We start from the raw sequence: 24,124 nt of genomic DNA, 5'->3' as shown, positions 1-24,124 counted from the left end.
TAAAGCATAAGGATTATGTCAGATTCTCTGTAAATCACATCATAGTATTGGTGCTATCATATATATTGAGTATTGATAAAGGACAGGGGAAGGCTTTGCTTGTTGGCAAGGTCATAGAATCAATCAGTTCATGAAAGAAGAATGCTTTCATAATTTGAAATCATACAACAGATCTTTTCTTTTTCTTAGTATTTGTTGTTACTGCTGCACTCTTTTCCTATCTTTTTTCTTTGGCTTTCCTTCCCAGGTGAATATTTCTTTTGATCGTTTTCCTTTCCTAGTCTTTTCTCTATTAAAAAAAAATCACCTGGGAATGTTTTAAAGCTTATCAAAAAAGCTATAGCAGTGTTTTAAATCTTATCAAAAAAAAGTATAGCAGTGTTCTAAAATGCACATCGCCTGAACCCAAGCACAGCACCTCCTGTTAAAAGGCATGCACCTGGTTCGCCTTACACCTAGGTATGCACCTTTTCTAAATATCCCTTTATTTGTTATTTTTTGTAGTTTTATGTGCTTCACACCTAAAGCCTTAGTTCTTATAAATAGGATCTCAAATAACAAAATTTTCACAAGGATAGAATTCTGTCAGAATGGATTCTGCCTGTGGAAGGTGTCATCAAGCTGAACTTTGATGGAAGTAGCCAAAGCAACCCCGGGCCTTCAGGTATAGGGGGTATCCTGAGAAATAAGGACAGCAACATAATTTCCCTATTCTCAGGACCGGTGGGAGTGGGGGATTCCACAAGGGCAGAAATCCTTGCTGCAGTACAAGGAATTCAGATCGCCAACCAGCTTGGGGTGGAGCATCTCCTAGTTGAAAGGGACTCTCAGGTGGTAACCAGGTGGCTCCGAAACTTGGATACCACCATTTGGGGCTACAAAGATCTCATAAAAAAAGTAAAGTGGTTAACCAGTAATATGAGAGTTGAGGTAAAATGGGTTAGTAGGTCTGCTAATTCTTTGGCTGATGCTTTAGCCAAACAGGGGGTTTCTAGGGAAGATCTTTTTTGTGCTTCTATGTAAGTTGTTATTAATGTGGAAATCTGTACTTAACTAGCCCGGAGAGGTTGCAACTCGTACCTCTCCTTGAGGACTTTGTAATATTGTCTATTGTGTTTTATAAAATCATTTCAATTATCAAAAAAAACAAAAACAAAATTTTCACTAAGGAAGCAACAACAGTACAACTGGTATCTAATCCCTAATCCTAAAATAGAATGGATTGCAACTAAAATCACAAACTAACCCCTTCATAAATATGGACCAAAAATTTAGGGTAGGAGTATGGATTTTTTTGGTTGGGTACTTGGGCTTACCTTAAGGGGCCCTTTAGGGAGGTGGAGGGTGAACTTCAGAGGATTAGAAAAGCAAGATGTTTAACATCACACCAGCTACTTGAAGTAATGAAGCTAGGAGGATAAACAGATTGAAAGGTTCACATGCTTGAATTGTTGAATGCATGGCACTTTGGTATGAACTGCATATGTTTCCCTTCACTTCCATATTTTCACTTTGAATATCTTTTAAATGTTATATACTTTGAGAAATGGCTTTTTAATTCAGGTTTGCATTTTTTTATGTATTACTGCTTCTTTTATTTATTTTTTAATATTTTGGCCTTGCTTTAGAAAGGCATGCGCCTTGGGTCCTAGAAGGCTCTTGAGCTTTTTCTTGTGCCTTGCACTTTTAAACACTGCAGTATAGTGACCTCCAATGCATTCTTTTGCATCTCAAACCTAACCATGCCCGAACATTTTCATTAATTAAACCCGGATTTTAATTTATTTGTAGGTTATATGGTATCCTACTCTAGGTCAGTTTCAATGCAAGCATTCAATGAAAGAGCTAAAATATTACTTGCAATGCAACTTTTGCAACTTATTAACCCCTTCAGATTTCTTTTCTTTTTCCATCAATAACCTCAAGCATTGCAGGCTTTGCAGCAAAATAATAGTTCTTAATTAGTCTCTCAAACAATAATTCAGAACCATTTTCCTTCTGTCATTGGTGCATAAATTTGGATGCTTCTTTCACCAGCAGTATTTTCTTTCCACATTTCGAAATAGAAAAGGGCAACCATGTCAAGATGTCAACAAAGCGTCATTCTCACCCAGGAGATCTCATGAACCAAAAATTAAATAATCTAATGACACTACTCGACCAGTAAATTGTATTATTTTTTTCAGAAAGGCAGAATAATTTGGATACGGAGCAATGCTTTTCACCACCATTTGACCCAGCTGATTTGATCAGTGGCATAATCACCATTCCAGTTCCAGTCAACCTGTGACATACCATTTTACAAAAAAAAAAAAGAAGAAGAAGAAGAAAAGAAGAGAAAAAATTGTGGTCTTTGATCCTATTGACTCATTCACCAGGTTACTGGGTTTTATTTTTCTTGAAAATTTGAATTGTGGTGACATCATGGATTGATCTGGACAGTTAAACTGGCAACCTGTCCACCCAGAGGGAAAGTGATTCAGCCTCTGCAATGGCAGAGTCCAAGAAAGTAAGTCTTCCAACTAGGTCCATCATTTGTTTATTTAATATTGGCAATGAACAGTGGGTTGTTACCTCCTAGATATGCACAGATGCAAAGAAGTTCCTCATGTCTTTGTAAAAGCAATGGCTTAAAATTTTGATAGTACTTACTAATGCAACTTGTGTTTTTGAACCACTAGTTACAACTCAAAAGAAAATGGGCAAGGTTTTAACTCCCATCAAAGGCAACCATGTAAAAAGAAAATAATAAATTAGGCAAAGTTAAAATCCTAAATATATGGTGAATTATGTATACCTTGTTTTTTATGTCCTTTGCGGAATCTGTCACATATATTGCAGAATTTGGATCACTGGCAGACATTTTTCCTGTCTCCCCCTGTAAAAATTGAAATAAAAAAAAAAAACTAAGATTTATAAATAGAAGAATGTAAGAGACAGAACACATATGTAGTCATCAACAAAACCAATGAGATTTTTTTGAATTATTGACAGTGAATTTTGTTGAGAAAAAAAATGAATAAAATACTTAGCGGACTCACCCTCCAAAATACTTAGATGTAAACAAGAGAATATCTGCACAGCCATTGGCTGACAGAACCAAACAATTAATCTGACAACAATATAAGAACCATTTGTGCCTTCTATTTGCTTAGGAACTTTTTTCCACATCATGTGTCTTCTCTTCTCTTTAAAAAATCTAATTAACATAGTCTTGAAGTTACTTATCAAAAACAAAAATAAAATAAAGAATACCTGAAGGGCAGGGAAAAATGAGGATTCAACCAATGAAGGCTTCTGATATCCTATCCTAGGAGCAACATCTCGTGTCATTCTGAAATATGGATCCTGAAGAAATTGGCAAAACAAAAAGTGGAGTTTGGTCAGGAAAACAAGTAAATACATGCTGCTATGATGTATTTCAGTGGAAAAGCTAAGTATGGTGGTGAAAAAGAAAACAAATCTAAGGAACTCATTCTGATTGATGGCAAACAGCATAATATTTGTGGCACATATAAGGCCCAATAATACAAAACAATCCGGTGATAGTATCATCCATATTGTAGACAATCTTTCTTTTTTCCCTACAGTATCCACCTGTAAATAGTAACTGTCAAAAAGAACAAGTATAATTGATGGTTATGGATATCCAAGTGGATATTCAGGTGATTCATGTTAACCGATTTCCACATGTAAAATAGATAAAGTCATTTCATATGCCACAGGAAGACTATCCTTCCGTTTACTAACAGGCACCCTTCCTTTTCAAAATAAATAAACTAATTAATTAATTAGCTGCAATACAAGTAAAATGGCTAGTGAAATTGCTAACAAGAAAAAAAAAGGAACCTATGAGCACATAGAAAGGCAAAAAAATAAATGCCCCAGATATAAAAAATGCATATTACAATATTTTGAAAAAAAAAATTAATAAATGTTTGTGCATAATGCCTTATTTGCCAATATTATTCAATACTATACTCCAAATGAATAAAAGTTTTAATATTTAGAAACAGAACCTGATCTATAGCACATGGAATCAAGCAACGGAGATCATCTTTGCCAGAAAAGAGGTGTGGAAATGAACTGGGGAACGATGGAACTGCCTGCAGTTAAAGCCAAACAAACATAAGCATATCAACAGGCTCTAATAGGTGTTCCAATGCAGAAACATGGTAAACATTGTACAGACATGCATGTGTGGTATCAAAAGGTGCAGCTTGGCCTAGCCGCACTACCTTGGTGTGGCTTAGTTTGAAGTATTATAATTATAGACCTGCAAAGTAGATTTTTAACACTCCTCCCCCACTTTGCCATGAACTGATTTTATCAGGTGCAGAATACATGTTTTCCTCTTAAAGATGCATATAGACTCTCTGAACATTATAAATCAATCACCAACAATTTCAAATGATAACTTAGCCATCCCATGGTAACAAACATTTTATAATAAATTTATCAGTACCATAAATTCTTTATTAATAATAAAGAGAAGAAAGGGGTAATAAGGATACAAGAAAAGAACACAACCCAAAATTAGTCAAATCCCAGTCCTCATGGAGGACCATTCCAACATCAACAAATAAACTCATTACATTACAACATACCCAGTCCCTAAGAAATGGAGGCCCCCCAATATAGATCAGCTCTATCTTCTCAAGATCCAAGTGAATGAATTGTTCATCTTATATTGAAGACCTCTAGTTTCCCTCTTAAAATGCCTAATCTGCAAGTCTGCAACAGATCCCCCTCTCCATTTATCTATCCAGTGACATTTTATGAATCTCCTGATTCCAGTCATTAAAAAGAAAACAAGAGACAAGAATCTTGCTTCTCTAATATGGCACTTGAGTGTCCAAGGCAGTGTTTTAAAAGCGCAAGGCACAAAAAAGGCGCGGGGGTCAATTTGTGCCTAAGGCGCAAGGCGAGGCGCGTGCCTTTTTGAAGCAAGGTGCAAAATACAAAAAAAAAGCTAAAAAAATAAATAATAAATGTTAGAAAATTCAAAAAATGTCAAAAATTTCAAAAAACAAAAAATATTAAACATAATATTAACAAAAAAATATAAACTTAAATTTTAAAAAACCTATTATCTAAAATTAAAATACATAAACATAAGATGTAAAGCATATTCAAATGAGAATTTAAAAATAAAATCAAACATATAAAACATTTTCAAGCATGTAAAACATCTAATCTCTTTTTTCACTCAATTGCATTACTTCAAGTAGCTAATGTAATGTAAAACATATTACATTCCTGATTCTACAAGTCGCCTTTGTGCCACACCACCGGAGCTCCGAGAACCCTCTATTTGCTAATGTTGTTCATTCATTCATCTTAATAAAATATTTTCTTAAAAAGCAATTAAAATTATAAATTCATTATTTTTTGTGTGAGAACTAAGAATTTAACACCTAACATAGACTTGTTTGGGCTTGTCTCAAGGGGCGTGGCACAGGGGTCCGGGGGCAGAGCCCCCAGCCCAGCCACTATGTTCAAAAGAAGCAAAAAAAAAGCATCAAATTTTCAAAAGGTGCACGCCTGGGCTGAGGCACAAGGCGTGAAAGGGCTGCTGCGCCTAGGACCTAGGCAAGGCACATACCCTAAAATGCACATCGCCTGTGCGCCTAGGCACACCTTTTAAATTACTGGTCCAAGGGCAATCTGAATTAGTTGACAGCTATCCAATTACAACCTGGAAGTCCCTTTCTAAAATCAAACTTCTCAAATCCATGGATTGTGTTACCCACAGCAACAATGGTCCTACTAATTACTAAAGCCCCTTTCCAAGATACTTGCCACATCATCATCATCTCGTATTCTCATCGGGAGTGGATTGGCAACTCAGCCTGCTCTGACTTTGTCTTCTAACCTACCAAAAGGTGAAATCCCAGACTGACCATTATGTCACTTGAATCAATGCACCTGAAAACCTATTCATTGGCACCATTCTCTCCAACCAACCACCAAATTAGACCCAAAAACCATGCCATCCACCAACTCTATCTTCAGATGCATCACTGCATCTGCATTGGAATGAGCAAAATGATCTTGCAATTTCTGTTCCCTAAGCAATCCACCTTCACCACTCCTGCCTGACCCACCAGCCAATCTACCACTACCTGGAGCTCAAACAAAATTATGGGCACTAAGGCAATGCTGTGAAAAAAAAAATCAAAATAATGAAGAAAAGTAGGAAAAGAATCAAGTCAAAGTTAACCCCAAAATAAAACATGAATAGGAAATATATGCGAGTCCAGCTAATCTTAAGAGGCATAAGCCAGGAGTGACAACTAAATAGAAGCATGAGACAAGCAAAATGGAAAATTGCGTAACTGTCACAGCTCTTATAAATAAAATATAAACGAACTTAAATGAATAAAACTAGAAAAAATGCATAGTAGTGACAGAAAAACATTTGAACGATCCGATACTCATAAAAAGAAAACCAAGTGAAAACATGAAGTACCTCAACTAACCATGATTTAACTTATATCATTTAGACCTTTAGAGACAAATGATGTTCAATCATTGAACACAGGTACAGGATATATTGTGAATATGCCAAGAACAGTATTTGGGAATCTTGTCCAATCATCGAACAAATGGTGTAGCCATATCCCTTCAAGAGTCTGTTTCTTTGTCTGGGAAGCTTGTCTTCAGAAATTAACTACTTGTTTTTTTTACTACTAAAGTATTCGGGAAGACAGCCCATCTCTCCTCATGTTTGCATTCTATGCTTCAGTGAAGGTGAATCAGCAGATCACATATTTCTTCACTGCAAGTTCACCCAAAATATTTGGTTCCATTTCTTGAAAATGGCAGGTTACAGCTGGGTTATATCAGAACACATTATGGACTTTCTGCATCAATGGCAAAAAGCAGGTTTAAGTAAAAGGGGTAAAATTTATTGGCAATCAGTGTTACATGCAGTCTTGTGGGGAGTTTGGGATGAAAGAAACAAACATCTCTTTGACAACAAATTCAGACCCCTGGAGGAATTAATTTCAAACATTAGTTACCTTTGCAACCTCTGGACGGTTAATTCAGATCTGTTCAAAGGACTCTCAGTCAATGATCTCAATAGAGATGCTTACTCCTTTCTGTTTAACCCTCACCTCCATCGAACAACCTTGAGACATCCTGACCCCATCAGTGAAGGAGTGATGACCCTAAACTTAAATAAAAGTGCTTTAGGTAACGCTGGCTTAGCTGGTATTGGAGGCATAGTAAGGGATGAAAGGGGCAACATATGCTGGACTTTCAGTGGTCCAATTGGTTTGGCTGATTCCACAAAGGCTGAAGTGATGGCTGCTCTCACAGGAATATAATAATAAAAATTTTGGGAGTCCAGAATTTAATCATTGCAGGTGATTCAGCAAATACTATAAAATGGTTATGAGACAAAGAGGGGGGACCTTGGAGATTGAGCCACTACCTGGCAGAGGCTAGGGACTCTTTGGACTGTTTAAATATAAAATTAGTTTGGATTCCTAGGGAACACAATCATACAGCAGATGTCTTAGCCAAATGTGATGTATTTTTGGATCATTTGCATAGCGACAAGCTTCCTCCTTTGTAATCTGTTGGGGTTCTTCCCCTGTTTTGTACATCTTCTTATGTACCTCTTCTTTTTTTAATGAAACCTGTTGCATAAGAGAAGGCCTTCTATGTGTTTGTCTCCTAATTGGTGTGTACTTTGCAGGGCTAATGATGAGGATTGCCCTCACTTAAATTTAACCTGTTCTTTTTCTGTTGCTATTTGGGGTTGGATCTTTGCTTTGTTTGGTTGCAGATGGAATTTGACCACAGCCATAGATCAGATCTTTGATCCTTCCTTCTGTGTGGCCCAAAAAAATTGGTAAAACAATGTGGAGGTGCATTAGAGCTACTGCTTTGTGGACAATTTGGGAAGAAAGAAATGTGAGGATCTTCCAAGAGAAGGAGAGAAATATTCAGAATGTAAAGGATTGCATTTTGACCAGGGCAATCCATTGGCAGAGATCATTAGATTCCTTTAAATTATATTCCTTTGATGACATGTGGAGGAACTGGATTGTTGTGGCTAGTAGCAGTAACAGGAAGAACAAGGTACCAGCTGTGTGGGTGCCTCCTTCAGAAGACTGGACAAAGCTGAATTTTGATGGTAGCAGCCAAGGAAAATCCGGGTCCATCAGGGATAGGTGGAGTGTTGAGAGATAAAGATAGTAACATATTAGCTTTATTATCAGGCTCTGTGGGTATAGGAAACTCTACTAGAGCTGAGCTTCTAGCGGCAGAACAAGGTATTCAGATTGTAGACCAGTTAGGAATTCAGAATTTGATTATTGAAGGAGACTCCAAAGTTGTTGTGGGTTGGTTAAAAAATCCAGCTTCAGTGATTTAGTGCTACAGGGATATTATTGAAGTTCTCAAGGAACATGAATGTTAATTATCAGCGGGTGGGTAGAACAGCTAACACCATAGCGGATGGGTTAGCTAAACAAGGGGTATCAAGGGAACATTTATTCTGGGCAGCTTTGTAAATTTTTTGTTACTAGTCTGAGGTAGTACGTTGTTGTTGTTGTGGAGAGGTACCAGCTCATGCCTCTCCTTTGGGCAGGCTGTATTGTAATATCATTTTGAATATCATAAATAAAATTTCAATCATTTATCAAAAAACAATTCTCAAAAATATGCGAAGAACAGAGGTTAGAGGTGTCCAAAAGGTTCAGTTCCAGTAGCTGGCTTTTAAATTAGAAGAAAAAGAAAATACATTAAGATAATGAAAAAGAAGCTTCATTCTATCTATCATTCTCGCCTACTTATTGCTCATTATCAACATAAAGAGAGACTAAAATTACATAACAGAAAAACAAAGAAGAAAAACCAGGATCTATACAGATTCACCCATTTTATACAATATAATAATAGGTTCTTCAATTGAAGGAGACCATCACAAGAGAAACATAAAACTTATACTTTAGGAGATGAATACACACTTCAACAAAATACATGCACAAATAAATATATAGATAAGTACACATGTTACTTACTTTATATATATATATATATATATATATATATATGTGTGTGTGTGTGTATATATATATATATATAATCTTAATTACAAAATGGTTAGAATAACCAAATGATTGCTATTATGTTTTTGAAGAGTAAAAAGAAAATTGTATTAGAACTAAAAAGAAACAAAAGCAGTCCAAGTACAAGCGACTTCCAGGTGTTAAGATAACACCTGCCCAACATACAGACGAGACTATATTTATCAAAAAAAAAAAGAAAGAAAGAAAAAACATACAGAAGAGACTAAAACAAGAGCTCAAAAAACAAAAGGGTACGGTGGACAGAACATAGCAAATTAATAGTCTTCTTCAAAGAAATCATCTTCTCCACCTTCCTCATTCCATACCTCTCCTCCTTCCCCAGCAGCAATCTTCCTTGAACTTTCTACCCTCTTTTCTTTTTCAAAAAATTAGAAAGCCCTTCTAGCGAACTCCTCTCCACCCAAAAAAAAACATACCTAAGCTCTTACCCACCTGAACTTCCCTGTCAACCAGACAACTAATCTCCATTTTTCCTCCCTTCTCACCTATAATGGTTGAAGAAGACACATGTGAATTTTTCCCACTATCTCAATCGCCCTTTTCCACCTTATCCACCAACTCTGACCTCGGTTCCAAACCTTCCTCAGAAGCCAACGTCCTCTGCAGTTCTACTCCTAGATTTTGGCCTTTAACTCCCCGAAGCTCAGAAATCTTCGTCTTCGAAGCTTTACCTTTTGGATCTCTCTTCTTAAATTTGTTGGTGGGACCAGCACCGACCAGCCCATCTTTCAAACGAGAGAAAACTTTAGAGACATGAACAAGGTGAAACCTGCTTTCATCTTTTCCTTTCCTCAAAATCTTTGGAGCAACATCATCCCTAACCTTGAAATCAGAAGTTCTTCTTTGGCCTAAATCAACCCCAAGTCTTCCCCACTGAGACTTCAAAACTTAAATCCTCTTCTAGATCTTCTGAAGAATCATTTTCTTGTTTTTGTGCCTGCATCCTCAACATGACTTATTTGTTCTAAGCTCTTAATTTCACCTTCTTCAAGATTCTCTCCTCTCCTCCCACTCCGAGTGCTTTCTTCCTCCCTTACACCATCCTCCTTTCCTCCCTTATCTCCCTCACACCTAATAACTTCCTTATTAAACAAAACCAGCCACCCCTCCCGAAGCGGATCATTAGGAATTTCAACTTCAGAAGTACCAAAACAAATAGACTTTCCAGCGGCAGATTAAGAATTCCCTGCTCCTCCGAATTCCCAACACTCTTCTCCCCATGGGCAAGCTTACCTCCAGCACACTCAAGTCAGTTAAACTCATCCTCACTAACTTGGTTCACCTCCTTCAAGCTCACACTTTTCCTTCCATCTCTGTCAAAATTGGTGACAACCCAAACCCATTCCTCGGTCTTGTCGAATCAAAGCCTGTGAGATGATCTCTTTCATTTTCTCCTCCTAATCCATTTATATTCTTTGTTTTCTTTTGGTTGAACCCCCTAATACCGCCACTCTTAAGCCTCGGTCTGAGAGGATGGTCCCCACTCTTATGCTGAAAACGAACACGGAACACCCGCCCACGTCTTCCTCTTTACCCTTCTCTTAAAATTCCCCTTTCGAATTCCCAAGGGACCTTTATCTCTCAGCACACTTTTACTCTTGTCGTGGGCCCCAGAATTCTAAAAATCTTTTAAATAATGTACTCCTGAAACCTTACCTTTAATAAACGATGGCTCCTTTAAAGTCGCTTCAACACCACCCATAGACAGTAACAAATCTGTGCTAACCACATGGGCCCCACCTCTACTTTGCTCCAAGTTCAATCTCGAAAAGGAGCAAATAGCCTCTTCGGGAACAACCCTCGTTTTAAAGCCTCTTCCTAACAGGTGTCCCTTCTCAGCTAACCCCCCTTCATCTTCTACCCCCACAATTCATCTTTTACCCTCCCACCACTCTAAAATCTACCCTTTCTCCTCTATTCAACTATCCAGCTCCCCTTCTCTTCGTCTCCCATCACCTTCTTCCTCCGGACTCCCGGTGACCTGCAACTGCAGCTCCACCTTTTCCTCCTCGTGACGAACAGAGTCCTGAATTCGATTTGGCAATACCACTGAGTCCTCCTCAAGCCAGCAAAGCGGCATGCAGCCTTCGATCACCACCCTCAGGTCATACCACTCCCCAGCAAAATTTAGCGCCAGACTCAAAGGAACCAAGAATGTCCTCAACTTCTACCAGTATTCTTGCTGCAACCAGATTCTTCATCTTGTATGTGAAAACATCAATTCTTCTGAATCGACCACATGTGTTTCCCACGGCACAAAATGTAATCAGGTTCCAGGCATGAAGAGGGATCCCAAAGAAGTTAATCCAAACCAGGCTCCAATGCCCCACTTCTCGTATTGCCCCTACTAGGTGGATTCCATTTACCCAGCCTAAGATCAGGCGTTCTGAAACTAAATAAACCTCGGTCCAGAACTTCATCTGCCTCTTCCTTACTGCTGAAGATAAGAAGAAAAAATCCTGTATCTAGTTTCCTCACCTGGACTTCTTCTTTCAAGCTCCACGCTGATCTAACCCAACTCTGAACCTCTAACTCGTCGGGTTCAGAGTTATCCAATGTCCCTCCAGGCATTTCTCTAACTATCTCATCCTCTCCAGAGCCCCTTCGCTCGAATCCACGAAGATCTCTCTAACCATTTATCACCGAATCCACGAAGAAAGTTTCTACTAGAAATTTTGATACGAGAAAGAATCTGTGCTAACCACTAGAAATTTTGATACGAGAAAGAATCTGTGCTAACCACTAGAAATTTTGATACGATGAAATAATTGCTATTATATCTTAATGTAAAGAGTACTTGTTATATACTTCATTTTTTTATTAGCATTAGGAATATTATCATTTACTACAAGTTTTAGCCAGCCTGAACACAAACCAAATTCAGTGAGTCAGGCTTGGGGAAGAAAGAATGGAAAAGCAAGAGAGAAAAAGAATTCTCAAATTCACTACTTTCAGTGTTCCACTGTTAAGCTACAAACAAAATGGACTGCACAGAATACAGAAAGTAATGATTTTTTATCAGAAAGGAAAGAAAAACTTTATTAATTAAATCAGAAAATTAGTACAACTTATGGGAACTCCACCAGCCTTAGAAACGCCAGATTACAATTTTGCCCAGAATAAGGTGAGTCTGTCAACTCCCTGCTTTGCTAACACATCTGCCATCCCATTTGCAGTTCTCCTCACCCAGATTACAATTTTGCCCAGAAAGTAATGGACTTTTTTATGCTCTCTGTCAGTGATGGATAATAGAATGACTAGGAGGGCTAGTCACTCTGTTATGCACTAAATCACAGAACCTGGGCTGTTTTTCCATTCTTGCCATGTAATCCAAAACAGCCTTGCTGTCAAATACATCATTAATATGTTTTGAAAATGGCAACAGTATTGTTAATTGTAGAGAAAATTGAATCATATCCAAGATTCAAAATTTCGACATGATACACCCTGTATTGTATCATATATCAGCAGGTCCCAAAACCCAAAAATAAGGGGTGTTTCAGATTTTGACCAGTGTCAGGGTAGGCAGGCCTAAAACCGACCCTGTGAAGCAATTTTGGGGGGAAAAAAAGCTATTAGGTATTGAAACACCCCATATACATGTTTGTGCATATCGGGTGTAGCAATACTTTGAACTTTAATTGTATCATAAATTGTGAGCATTTCAGTTTTTTACAAAACAAGAGTTTACCACTTGTAGAAGCCTATGATGATATAATCATCTTCAACAAATAAATATCAAGTAATAAACATATAATGGCTCTTTAACCTATACTCATGGAACATAAACTCAATACGATTTCTAGAAGGTCTTAAATTACCTAAATAATTCATTTCCTAGTGGAACTTTAAACCAAACCTCCTTGAAAGAGGTAAAAGAAACAAGGGAATGACAAAGTAGAGAAGTAGATCTTAATTGAATTGGTTTAATTCACATGAATCATATAAATCATAAGATTCATTAAACAAATTGTAGGATTCAAAGAAAAATGACAAGTTTTTTTTGGCAAATATGCCAATGAAATGTTTTTAAACACCAAATATAATGAATACAATACACGAATCATTTACTTAAACAAATTCAGGGACATGAAAGGAACTTGTATTTCTAGTTTCTAAGTGGTGACATGAATCTAGTTTCATGTGTCTTTTAAAACAAGGAGTACATAGGCAACACATGCTCCCATGTAGAACTTATTTGATCATTGACTATTTCAGTGAATGACCATACCTGCACAGGTGGGAAACTAATTTTACCAATATGATCTTCTGCAGTGAAACCGAATATTCCCACAACCTGCATTGCACCACTTGAAGATTTTCAACTATGCCTTGATTTCCAGTAGAACTGACCTCAGTGAAAAAGTCAGAGAACATTTTGCATTTGACAGAAACAAAGTAGGGTTTTGATCAAGCCCTTCATCAAAGAGATTCACCACTGGTAATCACCTTATTGAATGTCACACATTTTGCAACTCTGACCATATTTTTGTAGAATGCACTGCACAAAATATTGTAAGTGTAAGGACATAGGACAGCATACCAACAAATGTAAAATTGACTTAAAAAAACAGAGTTCAACTTGGTCTTCGCAAAAAAAAAAAAAATGAAGTGAACATTGTTTATGCTTTGATAGTTTTGATGTAAGAGTGGAAAACAAAACTTCCTCTTTAACTAATGTTTCAATCTCAATATCTTCGACTCCTTTTACAATGAAAAAAACAGAGACTTAGTTGAACATGGGCTGAATAAATAAACACTCAAATTATTGTCAAAAATCTATACTTAAGTTGTAGCCAACTTTTACAAATCTATGATACTTCAATTGCTAAAGTCCATATCATAATTAAAAAGATCATAGTATTTCAACGAATCTCAATATAAGAGGAAGAGCAGCAAGGATAGTATTCAATTGGCAGCTTGATTTCTGAGTATGAATAAAGATCAAGGGGTGTATTTAGCTGGATTGAATACAACATTGGGCATATGCAATGATAGATAGCTTGTTGGGGGAAGGTTATTTGGGGGCACTATTGGCCACTAACAACTTGCTTCCAAGTCACTTAGGCCCTGCATTTCAAGTCATATTAACCATCTTCTCTGCTGCACCAGGAGTGTTGCCCCTTCTTCTATCTAATCTATATGCTTTGCTCATTGGCAACATATTGCTCCAGCCGCTAGCTGTAATAGCTTGCTTCTTTTCTCGAGTGGCTCACACAACTGGTGGTGTGGCTGAGCCAAAGTGGGCTCAATAGTGGGGCACAATCTATAAAAGAAGGGTGTGAAAAGGGAAATCATACCCAGGAAAGAAGAAACAGTATGGCTGAAGAAGATATGACCTGTTTTGGGTGAAAGTGTGGTCCTCTTGATGTATCTATATTGATCATATCTATGGATCAGGCAGCCAACCATAATTTTTTTTTTCAATCCAATAAAGCTTTAAGTTAGCAAGCAAAGAAAAAAATGAAGATATGAAGAACAGAAGCTTCAGGAGAACATATTGATAAAGAATCAGATCAACAAAAGGATGGTGTTGATACTGTAATCAACAAGTGAGATGGATTTTTTGTAATAAAATAAAATAAAATTTATAGAGAAAAGAAAAAAAAAAAAAAGATACAGGGAAGGTGACAAGCAGTCACCCTAGAGAGGAAACAAAGAACAATACCACCCTAATTAAACCAAAGATCACAATGAAGATCCAAAACCTACGCCCAAACTCCCATGTCATCCCCACCTGAACAAAGAAAAAAAAGTCCCCAACTACAGCAAAGATAACAATACACCCATAACCAATCTCTCCTAGCATCCCAAACCAAATGAAATTAAACCAGCAGTGACAACAAAACCCTTTAAGACCCTCCCAAATACAACTTTAGCCCCCCCCCAGACCCAAAGAATAACCATCTTAATCCATGATAACAGCTTCACCCGCAGATTGAGATAGAATTTCTTTGCTCCTCTTGCGAGCTCTTCTTGGCTTCTTTACCTTTTTTCTGGGCCCAATCACAAAAAGTCCTCCTTTTAACCTGGCAAAAGCCTTTGAGGCTTTGACGGTTCAATAATCTTTTTGATTTCTGAATCTTCTTATGTACTAGAGAAGCTGTTGGATTCTTTCATACCCTGAGAGCAATCATTGATTTTCTCTAACTCCAAAACTGCACTCAAAAGTTTTGATTGTGACTATCTCGCCCTCTTCTTCATCAAATAAATATTCTCACCCTCAAAGGTCCTAGAATCTAGAGTTTCTCCAACTTGAAGGCTATTACCACACTCCTCATCTCTTGAAATCGCTTTCATTGGAACTCTCTTCCAACTTTTTGAACATTTTCCCTGTAAACTCCTCTCCTCCCAAGACGAGTAGGCCCAGTAATTTACCAACCTCAACCTCTGTCCCCACTTTTTCCAAGGCAAATGGTGTGTTAATCTGGTAAGTTTCAATCCATCTTTATTCTTTCAGCTTGGTCTGAATCATCTTCCTTTGAATCAGTTGAATGCCCATCATCCTCAGACGAACCATCAGCGACCTCCTTACCTTCTTTCCATGTTAGTGGTCTGGAAAGATAGCTTCTCTTTCTATTATAGACTTTGAAGAAGGGCTTTTCTGATACCTCCCCCCCCCCCTCCTAAATCACTTACTTCCCTATTACTTCCATCCACGAAAGTGCTGTCAACATTAGACCCCACACCCCTTCCAGCCTTCCCCCTCTCCACCAATCTCAGAGGCTCCACTCTGAACATTTCCTCTTTCTTTAGCTTCACCTCTGAAAAATTCCAATTTCCAAGTTCTTGTAATTTTCTTCAAAGGATTATCCTTTCTTCTGTAGATAAATTTTGTTTTAAACCAAACATAGTCTTCCTCATCTTGTGAAGGTCATGTGCCTCTTTAATTTGACCAGCCCTCCATCTAAGTTGGGCCTGAATACTCTAAATGGCCCACCAGCCCCTAACCCTTTGTCTTTGTTTTGAGGCCCAGACAGGCCCACCTCTATTACTTAATAAGTGATCACATGAGGTACCACTGCTCAAATGACCCGATCTATCCATTTGGCCCAGTAATAAACCATCGCCCAGTATTTTTAGCTTCCCCATCATATTTTCACCTTCCCTAAGCACCTGACCATTACTACTACTAGTCAGAGTTTGTGTGTCTTGTAGAGAACACTGATGTGGGCCCCACTGCAGTGGTCCCCACTGTGTTCATAGGAAAGCAGTATTTGTTTCAGTTATAGTAGTGTCAGTTTGAATCAGTTTGCTAATTCAGCTGTTATTTATTTCAGTTTTATTTACTTTCTTTATTATGTAAGTACAAAGGGCAGATGTGTCCTTTCATCATGTACTAAACATAAACCTATAAATATTAAGAGAGTGGCGGCAGCAGATCTGTTAGAATCTATCCCTCCTTTCAGCAACTTGTGTTCTCTTGCTTCTCTTCTATTCTCTCCCTTTTCTCTCATCTTCTTTTCTGTTTTACAAACCTAAAACCTTTTAGGATTCAAGACTGATTATAGTCGTGATCTTCTACTTGGTATCAGAGCCTATCTAGGGCTTCTCATGTGTATCTAGTCCAGCCGATCACATGAGAACTAGCTAGGGCTGGAAGCCTTGAAGAAGTTTTTCGGCGGCTGAATCTTGGAGATTACTAGGAGAGGTTCGCAGAAGTTGAAGACTTGCCGCAGTCTGCAGAGAGTTGGTAATCAGGAAGAGGCAGCGAAGGTTAGGGTTCAGGTAACCCTAGAAGACAGTACACCGAAGGCAGGTAATCAGTAAGTAAGTTTGTTTCTTTACTGATTTTTAGAGATTGCAATCAGCCGAGATATGTTGGACCTATCTAGAAAGAGGGGCCGAACTGTGTTCAAGTTTGCTCTAGGGTTTGGCTTGCCGAACTGTGATTAAGTTTGTGTCTAGGGTTTGATTGTTGGGCCGAACCCTCCTCTTCAAAGGGGATTAGTTTTTTAGGGTTTCACAGTGCCCTACGACAAATCCTACTGGTGCGGATTGCTTGGAGAGTGCAGCTGAGCACTTTAGTGATTTCAAATCACTAATTTTCTTCAAACCTACAGTTGAAACCCTATTTTTGCTCTCACAGTAGTGGTTTCAGAGAACAGCATCTCAGATTGATAGGCGATTGATTTCAGATCAGTTTTGTGTTGGTATTCCTGATCGGATCAGACCAGTTTCAGATCAGTTTCAGATCGGTTTTGTGTTGGAATTTCTGATCGGATCAGATCAGTTTCAGATCAGATCAGTTTCGGATCAGCTTTCAAACTTACTTCCTTGACTCTGTTTTCTGGTATAATTGCTCTAACAGTTTGTAGCCACTGAATCTTGATCAAAGATGGAGTTCAAGGGTCGAGGAGATAGAAGTTTTGGAAACCACAGTTATGGTAATGTATCTGAAACCGGGTTTCAGATTACAACTATGAGATTTGATGGGTCAAATTATTTGGAGTGGGCACAATCAGCCATGCTGGCTATTGGAGGAAGGGGAAAACTGGGTTACCTCTTGGGAGATGTGAAAAACCTTCCAAGGAGGACCCAATATACACCAAGTGGGTTCAAGAGAACTATTTAGTTATGGCATGGCTGTGTAATTCCATGCAGCCACATATCAGCCGAAATTACTTGTGGGCAAAAACAGCCAAAGAAATATGGGATGTTGTGAAAGAAACATATTCCCAACCCCTCAATGTTGCCAGAGCCTATGAACTGAAGTGTGAGGTGAACAGCCATAAACAAGGAGAGAAGCCAGTTTCTGTCTACTTCTCTACCTTGAAATCCTTGTAGCATGAGATTGACCATCTGGAGACCCTTGAGTGGGAGAGTCCCAAAGATGCACAGACTCACAGAAAACAAGCTGAGACGAATAGGGTATTTGAGTTTCTGGCTGGTTTGAATTCAGAATATGACATTATGCGACAACAGATATTGACAAGAGATAGTGTGACCCTTTCTCAAGCATACTCCTTGGTGCATAGTGAACAGACCAGGAGAAAAGTTATGATGCAGCCTCAGCCTTCTTTCCCAGCCTTGACAGCTATTAAACCCAAGCCAGGGGGTGACTCAGAAAGGGACCGGAAGAAGGAAGATAAATGGGATCTGGTATGTGAACATTGCAAGAAACCCAAGCACACAAAAGATACTTGTTGGAAGCTACATCCTCACTTGGTCCCAGCAAAACTGAGAAATAAGAAGGGAAATGCTCATATGGCATTGAACACTGATTCAACATCCTCATCAGGTACATCCCTGGAGACTTTAGCTGCTGTTCGGGCTGCCCTCATACAGTTGGAAAAGGAAGTTGGAAGTTCAGCTCAGCCATCCCAGTCCCCATCAGCTCCTGCTACATCTGCATTTGCACATTCAGGTACTCGAGCCTCAGCTTGCCATGCCTCAGCAAAACTGAGAAATAAGAAGGGAAATGCTCATATGGCATTGAACACTGATTCAACATCCTCATCAGGTACATCCCTGGAGACTTTAGCTGCTGTTCGGGCTGCCCTCATACAGTTGGAAAAGGAAGTTGGAAGTTCAGCTCAGCCATCCCAGTCCCCATCAGCTCCTGCTACATCTGCATTTGCACATTCAGGTACTCGAGCCTCAGCTTGCCATGCTTTAGCTCCAGGTAATACTGATCACTGTTGGGTAATAGATTCAGGTGCATCTGACCATATGACTAGCTTGCCATCTTTGTTTACTTCTTATCACTTGTCCTCTAGTCGAGATAGAGTATCCATTGCTGATGGCTCTCTTGTTCCCATTTCGGGCAAGGGGGACATCAAGTTATCGGACACTACCTCTTTATCTTCTGTTTTGCATGTTCCTAAGCTTGATACCAACCTCCTTTCAGTTAGTAGTATTACCAAACACATGAACTGTTCAGTAACATTTTTCCCTGACCGATGTGTTTTTCAAGATTTGGAGACGAGGAAGGTGATTGGAACTGGCCGTGAGACGAACGGGATCTATCTGCTTGGGGAGAGTACCCGACGGGAAGAGTCAGTGGATAAGAAGTCTTTTCTTTCTCAGTTTGTGAGTTCGGTTATGCTTTGGCATAACCGATTAGGTCATTTGTCTTTTAAGTCTTTGAAGAATCTGTTTCCTGCTTTATTTGAGTCTGTTGAGCTATCAGAGTTGAGGTGTGAGAGTTGTGAGCTTGCCAAACATTGTAGAACCTCTTATTCTTTAAGTAATAAAAGGAGTAATTTCCCTTTTGATATTGTGCATACTGATGTTTGGGGGCCATATCATATCTCTTCTATGGGTGGGTACAGATATTTTCTACTGTTTGTTGATGACCGTACCCGGTTTTCTTGGGGGCCATATCATATCTCTTCTATGGGTGGGTACAGATATTTTCTACTGTTTGTTGATGACCGTACCCGGTTTTCTTGGGTATATCTTATGCGTTCTCGGGATGAGGTTCCTGCTCTGACCCAAAACTTCCATCAGATGATTCTCACTCAGTTTGGAACTAAAATCAAAGTCCTCAGATCTGATAATGCAAAGGAATACTTTGCTCAACCATTGACCTCCTACCTTCGTAGCTATGGAGTTATTCACCAGAGCACTTGCCCTTATACACCACAGCAGAACGGCGTTGCCGAAAGGAAGAATAGGCATATCTTGGAGGTGGCTAGAAGCATTATGTTTACCTCCAATGTACCTATTCGCTTCTGGGGTGATGCTATCCTCACGGCAGTTTATCTCATTAATCAAGTTCCTTCCCGGGCCCTTGATATGAGAACCCCCTTTTCCCTTCTTTACCCAGACAAGGAGTTGTTCATTGTTCCCCTTAAAACCTTTGGTTGTACCTGTTTCGTCCAGCTTCTCGGGCCTCATCATTCCAAGTTTGACCCTAAGGCCTCCAAATGCATTTTCCTTGGTTATGCACAAACTCAAAAGGGTTATTGCTGCTATGATCCGGTTTCAGGGAAACGGTTTGTTTCTATGGATGTCACCTTCTTTGAGGAGACACCCTACTATCCTAGGGTTTCTCCTCAGGGGGAGAGTAGTAAAAGTGGGATTGTTTTGAGTTTCTTTCCCCAGAGGGAGAGCAATGAGGTGGAAGTGGGGCTGTTTTGAGCAGTGAGAGTGGAAGTGGGGCTATTCCTTTACCTATTCCACTGGGTAATGAAGGTTGTAGTGGTGAGGGTGGTCAGAGGGAGCCAGAGTTGAGAATCTATCACAGGCGATGCAGGCAGGTTGATCCTAGTCTTCGGCAGTCCCGGCCAGATCCAGTTCCTTCTGCGGCTCCAAATCCAGAGCCTACTGAGATACCTCTCGCTGTTGCCACTTCCCCTCCTGTGGATGACCTTGATCTCCCTATTGCCATTCGCAAAGGGAAACGACATTGCACCACTTCTACAGCTCACAGCATCTCACAGTTCCTATCCTATGATCGTCTATCACCATCTTACCGGTCCTATCTCACTTCCATTGCCGTGTCCCTATTCCAAGAGCAGTGCAAGAAGCCTTATCGGTTCCAGAATGGAAAGATGCAATGCAAGTCGAAATGGATGCCCTGTTGAAGAATAATACCTGGACACTGGTTGACCCACCAAAAGGAAAGAAATCGGTGGGATGCAGATGGGTATTCACTGTGAAGCATAATGTTGATGGCTCTATTGAAAGATACAAAGCCCGACTGGTTGCAAAGGGATTCACTCAGACTTCCACCATTCGAGTTTTGTTATCCCTTGCAGCAAATCAATCTTGGCCCCTGTTTCAGATGGATGTTAAAAATGTCTTTCTGAATGGAGACTTACAAGAAGAGGTTTACATGCAGTTGCCTCCTGGATTCTATGATACAGAGACAGGTAAGAAGGTTCGCCGACTGAACAAGGCATTGTATGGTTTGAAGCAGTCACCTAGAGCCTGGTTTGATAGGTTCAAATTAGCCCTTGGAAGGTTTGGTTATGTACAGGCCCAGTCAGATCATACACTATTCATCAAAAGGATGGAGTCCTCTCTAACACTACTAGCAGTATATGTAGATGATATTGTGGTGACAGGAAATGACAGTCATGAGATTGAGTCTCTCAAGCAGCTCCTTCATCAAGAGTTTGAGGTAAAAGATCTCGGTGCACTACGGTATTTTTTGGGTATTGAGGTTGCTAGATCCAAGCAGGGGATTTTTATCTCTCAGAGAAAATATGTTCTAGATCTGTTGGCGGAAACTGGAAAGCTGGGTGTTAAGCCGGCCGATACACCCATCGAACAAAATCACAAGATTAGTGTAGAGTGTGGGGACCCTCTTGAGGACAAAGTTATGTTCCAACGGTTGGTTGAAAAGCTTCTATATCTCTGTCTCACTCGGCCGGATATCAGCTATGCAGTTAGTGTTGTCAGCCAGTACATGCACTCTCCTAGAACTTCTCATCTTCTTGCGGCAGAACGAATATTAGCATACTTGAAGAGATGCCCGGGTAGAGGTATACTACTCAAGAACAATAATCACATGAGGGTGGAAGTCTATACAGATGCCGATTGGGCTGGAAGTGTTGATGACAGAAGGTCTACCTCTGGATATTGTGCCCTTGTGGGAGGTAACCTTGTCTCTTGGAGGAGTAAGAAGCAGAGTGTTGTTTCCCGCTCCAGTGCTGAAGCGGAATACAGGTCAATGGCTAATGGAGTGGTTGAAATCTTATGGCTGAGGTCACTACTTGAAGAGTTGGGTATTGACTATGAAAAGCCCTTAATGTTGTATTGTGATAATCAGGCAGCTATTAATATAGCCCACAACCCAGTGCCAACATGACAGAACTAAACATATCGAAGTTGATCGACATTTTGTGCGAGAAAGAGTTATATCACAAGTGTGTCTTTCGTACATCACATCCAATATGCAGCTCGCGGATATCCTCACCAAGGTTGTACCGAGGAAGAAGTTAGAGACAGACCTATCCAAGTTGGGCATGATAGATATCTACTCCCAACTTGAGGGGGAGTGTAGAGAACATTGATGTGGGCCCCACTGTAGTGGTCCCCACTGTGTTCGTAGAACAACAATATTTGTTTCAGTTATAGTAGTGTTAGTTTGAGTCAGTTTGCTAATTCAGTTGTTATTTATTTCGGTTTTATTTACTTTCTTTATTATGTAAGTACCAAGGGCAGATGTGTCCTTTCATCATGTACTAAACATAAACCTATAAATATTAAGAGAGTGGTGGCGGCAGATCTGTTAGAATCTGTCCCTCCTTTCAGCAACTTGTGTTCTCTTGCTTCTCTTCTATTCTCTCCCTTTTCTCTCATCTTCTTTTTTGTTTTACAAACCTAAAACCTTTTAGGATTCAAGACTGATTACAGTCGTGATCTTCTATTCTCTCCCTTCTCCAGAATTCAAAAGGCTTCCATTTGAGTGGAGTGACCCAAATCCTTTTAGCCTTCCCTGGTTTTCATCTTCCTTATTAGTGAAACTTCTCGGGAAATGTGAATTCCCCACTACTAAGTTCCCACGTAGAATATGACTTTCCATGTCGTCATTTTCTTGCCTGTGCCCCTCTCTCCAAAACAAAGAATCAACTGCGAGGTTATGAGCCATGCACTGTAAGCAACTCCATCTGCTTCAACTTTGATATTCTTGGTTTTCCTTTGTATTTTGCTCCCACCACCCTGATAGTTGTTCAGAGCAAATCTCCCAAGAATGCTCCCACAAGGAACCCCTCCAACAGAGAAGCAATCATCTTCATGTTGCTCTCCGACCATAGATGGAATGGCAGCCCCAAGACTCTGATCGACACTTCTTCACCTGCAGAAGTGGATTTTGCACTGGCTAGCAGGCACTATTTTGATATTAGCACTCACTTAGCAGTTAGCCATCTTCAGATTCCAGTTGTCGCATGGATCTCCACTGAATCCTCAAAGAAATCCAGCAGAGCTCTATTTTTATTGACTGAAGTTAGCACAAAAGCCCGTCACTTTTAGATTTTCTCTTACTATCTCCCCTATTTTGACCCAGTCTCTTGCCTCTTTCTTGGCGAAGATTGCCAAACAACATTCCCATTCAAATTGGTAAAATTTGGGATTGTTCTTTTTTTTTATCAGTAACAAGATGCTTTATTAAATAATAAAATTTGTGAAGCTTTAAGTACAAGAAAGGAGAGGTAAACTATCTTAACTCCCCCACAACAGGGAACAAAAAAGAAAGCTAAAACTTAGCCCAAAACATTGATTCCTTAAGCGTCCCTTGCTTGGCTAACCCATCAGCCATTGATCTAGCGCTTCTCTTCACCCAACTGTACTTCACCACAATATCCCTAAGCCATTTAAATTTTTTCTTTTCATTTCTGTAGCTCCACAAACCATTGTTGTCTTCCTTCAGCCACCTAATCACCACCTCTGAGTCCCCTTCAATGACCAAGCATCGAATGTTTAATTCTCTTGCTCTTTGGATTCCTTCCTGAACTGCTAGAATCTCAGCCCTAAGAGAGTCACCCTTTCCAGTCGGGGCTGAGAAAACAACATTAATAATCCCAACCTCATTCCTGAAAACTCCCCCAATCCCAGAAGGCCCAGGATTCCTTAAGCTACTACCATCAAAATTCAGTTTTATGAATCCTGAAAAGAGGGGAGGGGACCAAGAAGGTCTGGAGATCCTCTTACATTGGGCCGAGGTAGCTATTTCTTTCCACTTTCTCAATATGTCAACCATGGAATAATTTGATAATAGCTCCATAGATTTCGGCCATTGAACTACCCTTAAGTGTATCAATTCAATTAAGTTATCCATAGTTCTTTCCTTGTCTGAAAAAAATCGTGAGTTTCTCTCTTCCCATATGGACCAACACACTGCCACCCTAATGCTTCTCCACATGACCTTCCCTCTTTTCTTAGGCCATCTTGAGAACGAAGGAGAGAACAAGCTTTGCACACTTACAGGGGGATTCCAAGTACATCCAAGAAGGGAAAAAGCCCACTCCCAAACAATTTTAGTAACCGAACAAGTAACCATAAGTTGGTAGCCCGTTTCCCCATCAGCTTTGCAAAGAACACACCTATTGGGAAGTAAACAGGAA

General features: G+C 39.5%; 1 protein-coding gene across 4 annotated transcripts in view; it reads right to left on the bottom strand.

The window, feature by feature from the left end:
• LOC148879240 (Nucleotidylyl transferase superfamily protein) overlaps positions 1–24,124 on the bottom strand; it is a 46,569-nt gene that overhangs the window by 14,726 nt on the left and 7,719 nt on the right. For all 4 annotated transcript variants that reach the window (XR_016104154.1, XR_016104155.1, XM_088960714.1 and 1 more), the window contains exons 5-9: positions 13,557–13,608; positions 13,339–13,404; positions 4,020–4,106; positions 3,256–3,348; positions 2,798–2,878 (exon numbers count right to left, since the gene is read on the bottom strand). Coding sequence is in view for 2 of the 4 variants with exons in the window: in XM_088960714.1 (XP_088816840.1) it covers positions 2,798–2,878; positions 3,256–3,348; positions 4,020–4,106; positions 13,339–13,404; positions 13,557–13,608 (379 nt within the window). In the remaining 2 variants the exon portion in view is untranslated. The remainder of the gene's footprint in view (positions 1–2,797; positions 2,879–3,255; positions 3,349–4,019; positions 4,107–13,338; positions 13,405–13,556; positions 13,609–24,124) is intronic.

Source organism: Nelumbo lutea, chromosome 1 (assembly GCF_056320005.1).
Source record: "Nelumbo lutea isolate HS-2025 chromosome 1, American lotus-T2T, whole genome shotgun sequence".
NCBI lineage: Eukaryota > Viridiplantae > Streptophyta > Magnoliopsida > Proteales > Nelumbonaceae > Nelumbo > Nelumbo lutea.
The sequence above is the reverse complement of the archived record's forward strand: the minus strand, read 5'-3'. Positions and strand labels throughout refer to the sequence as shown.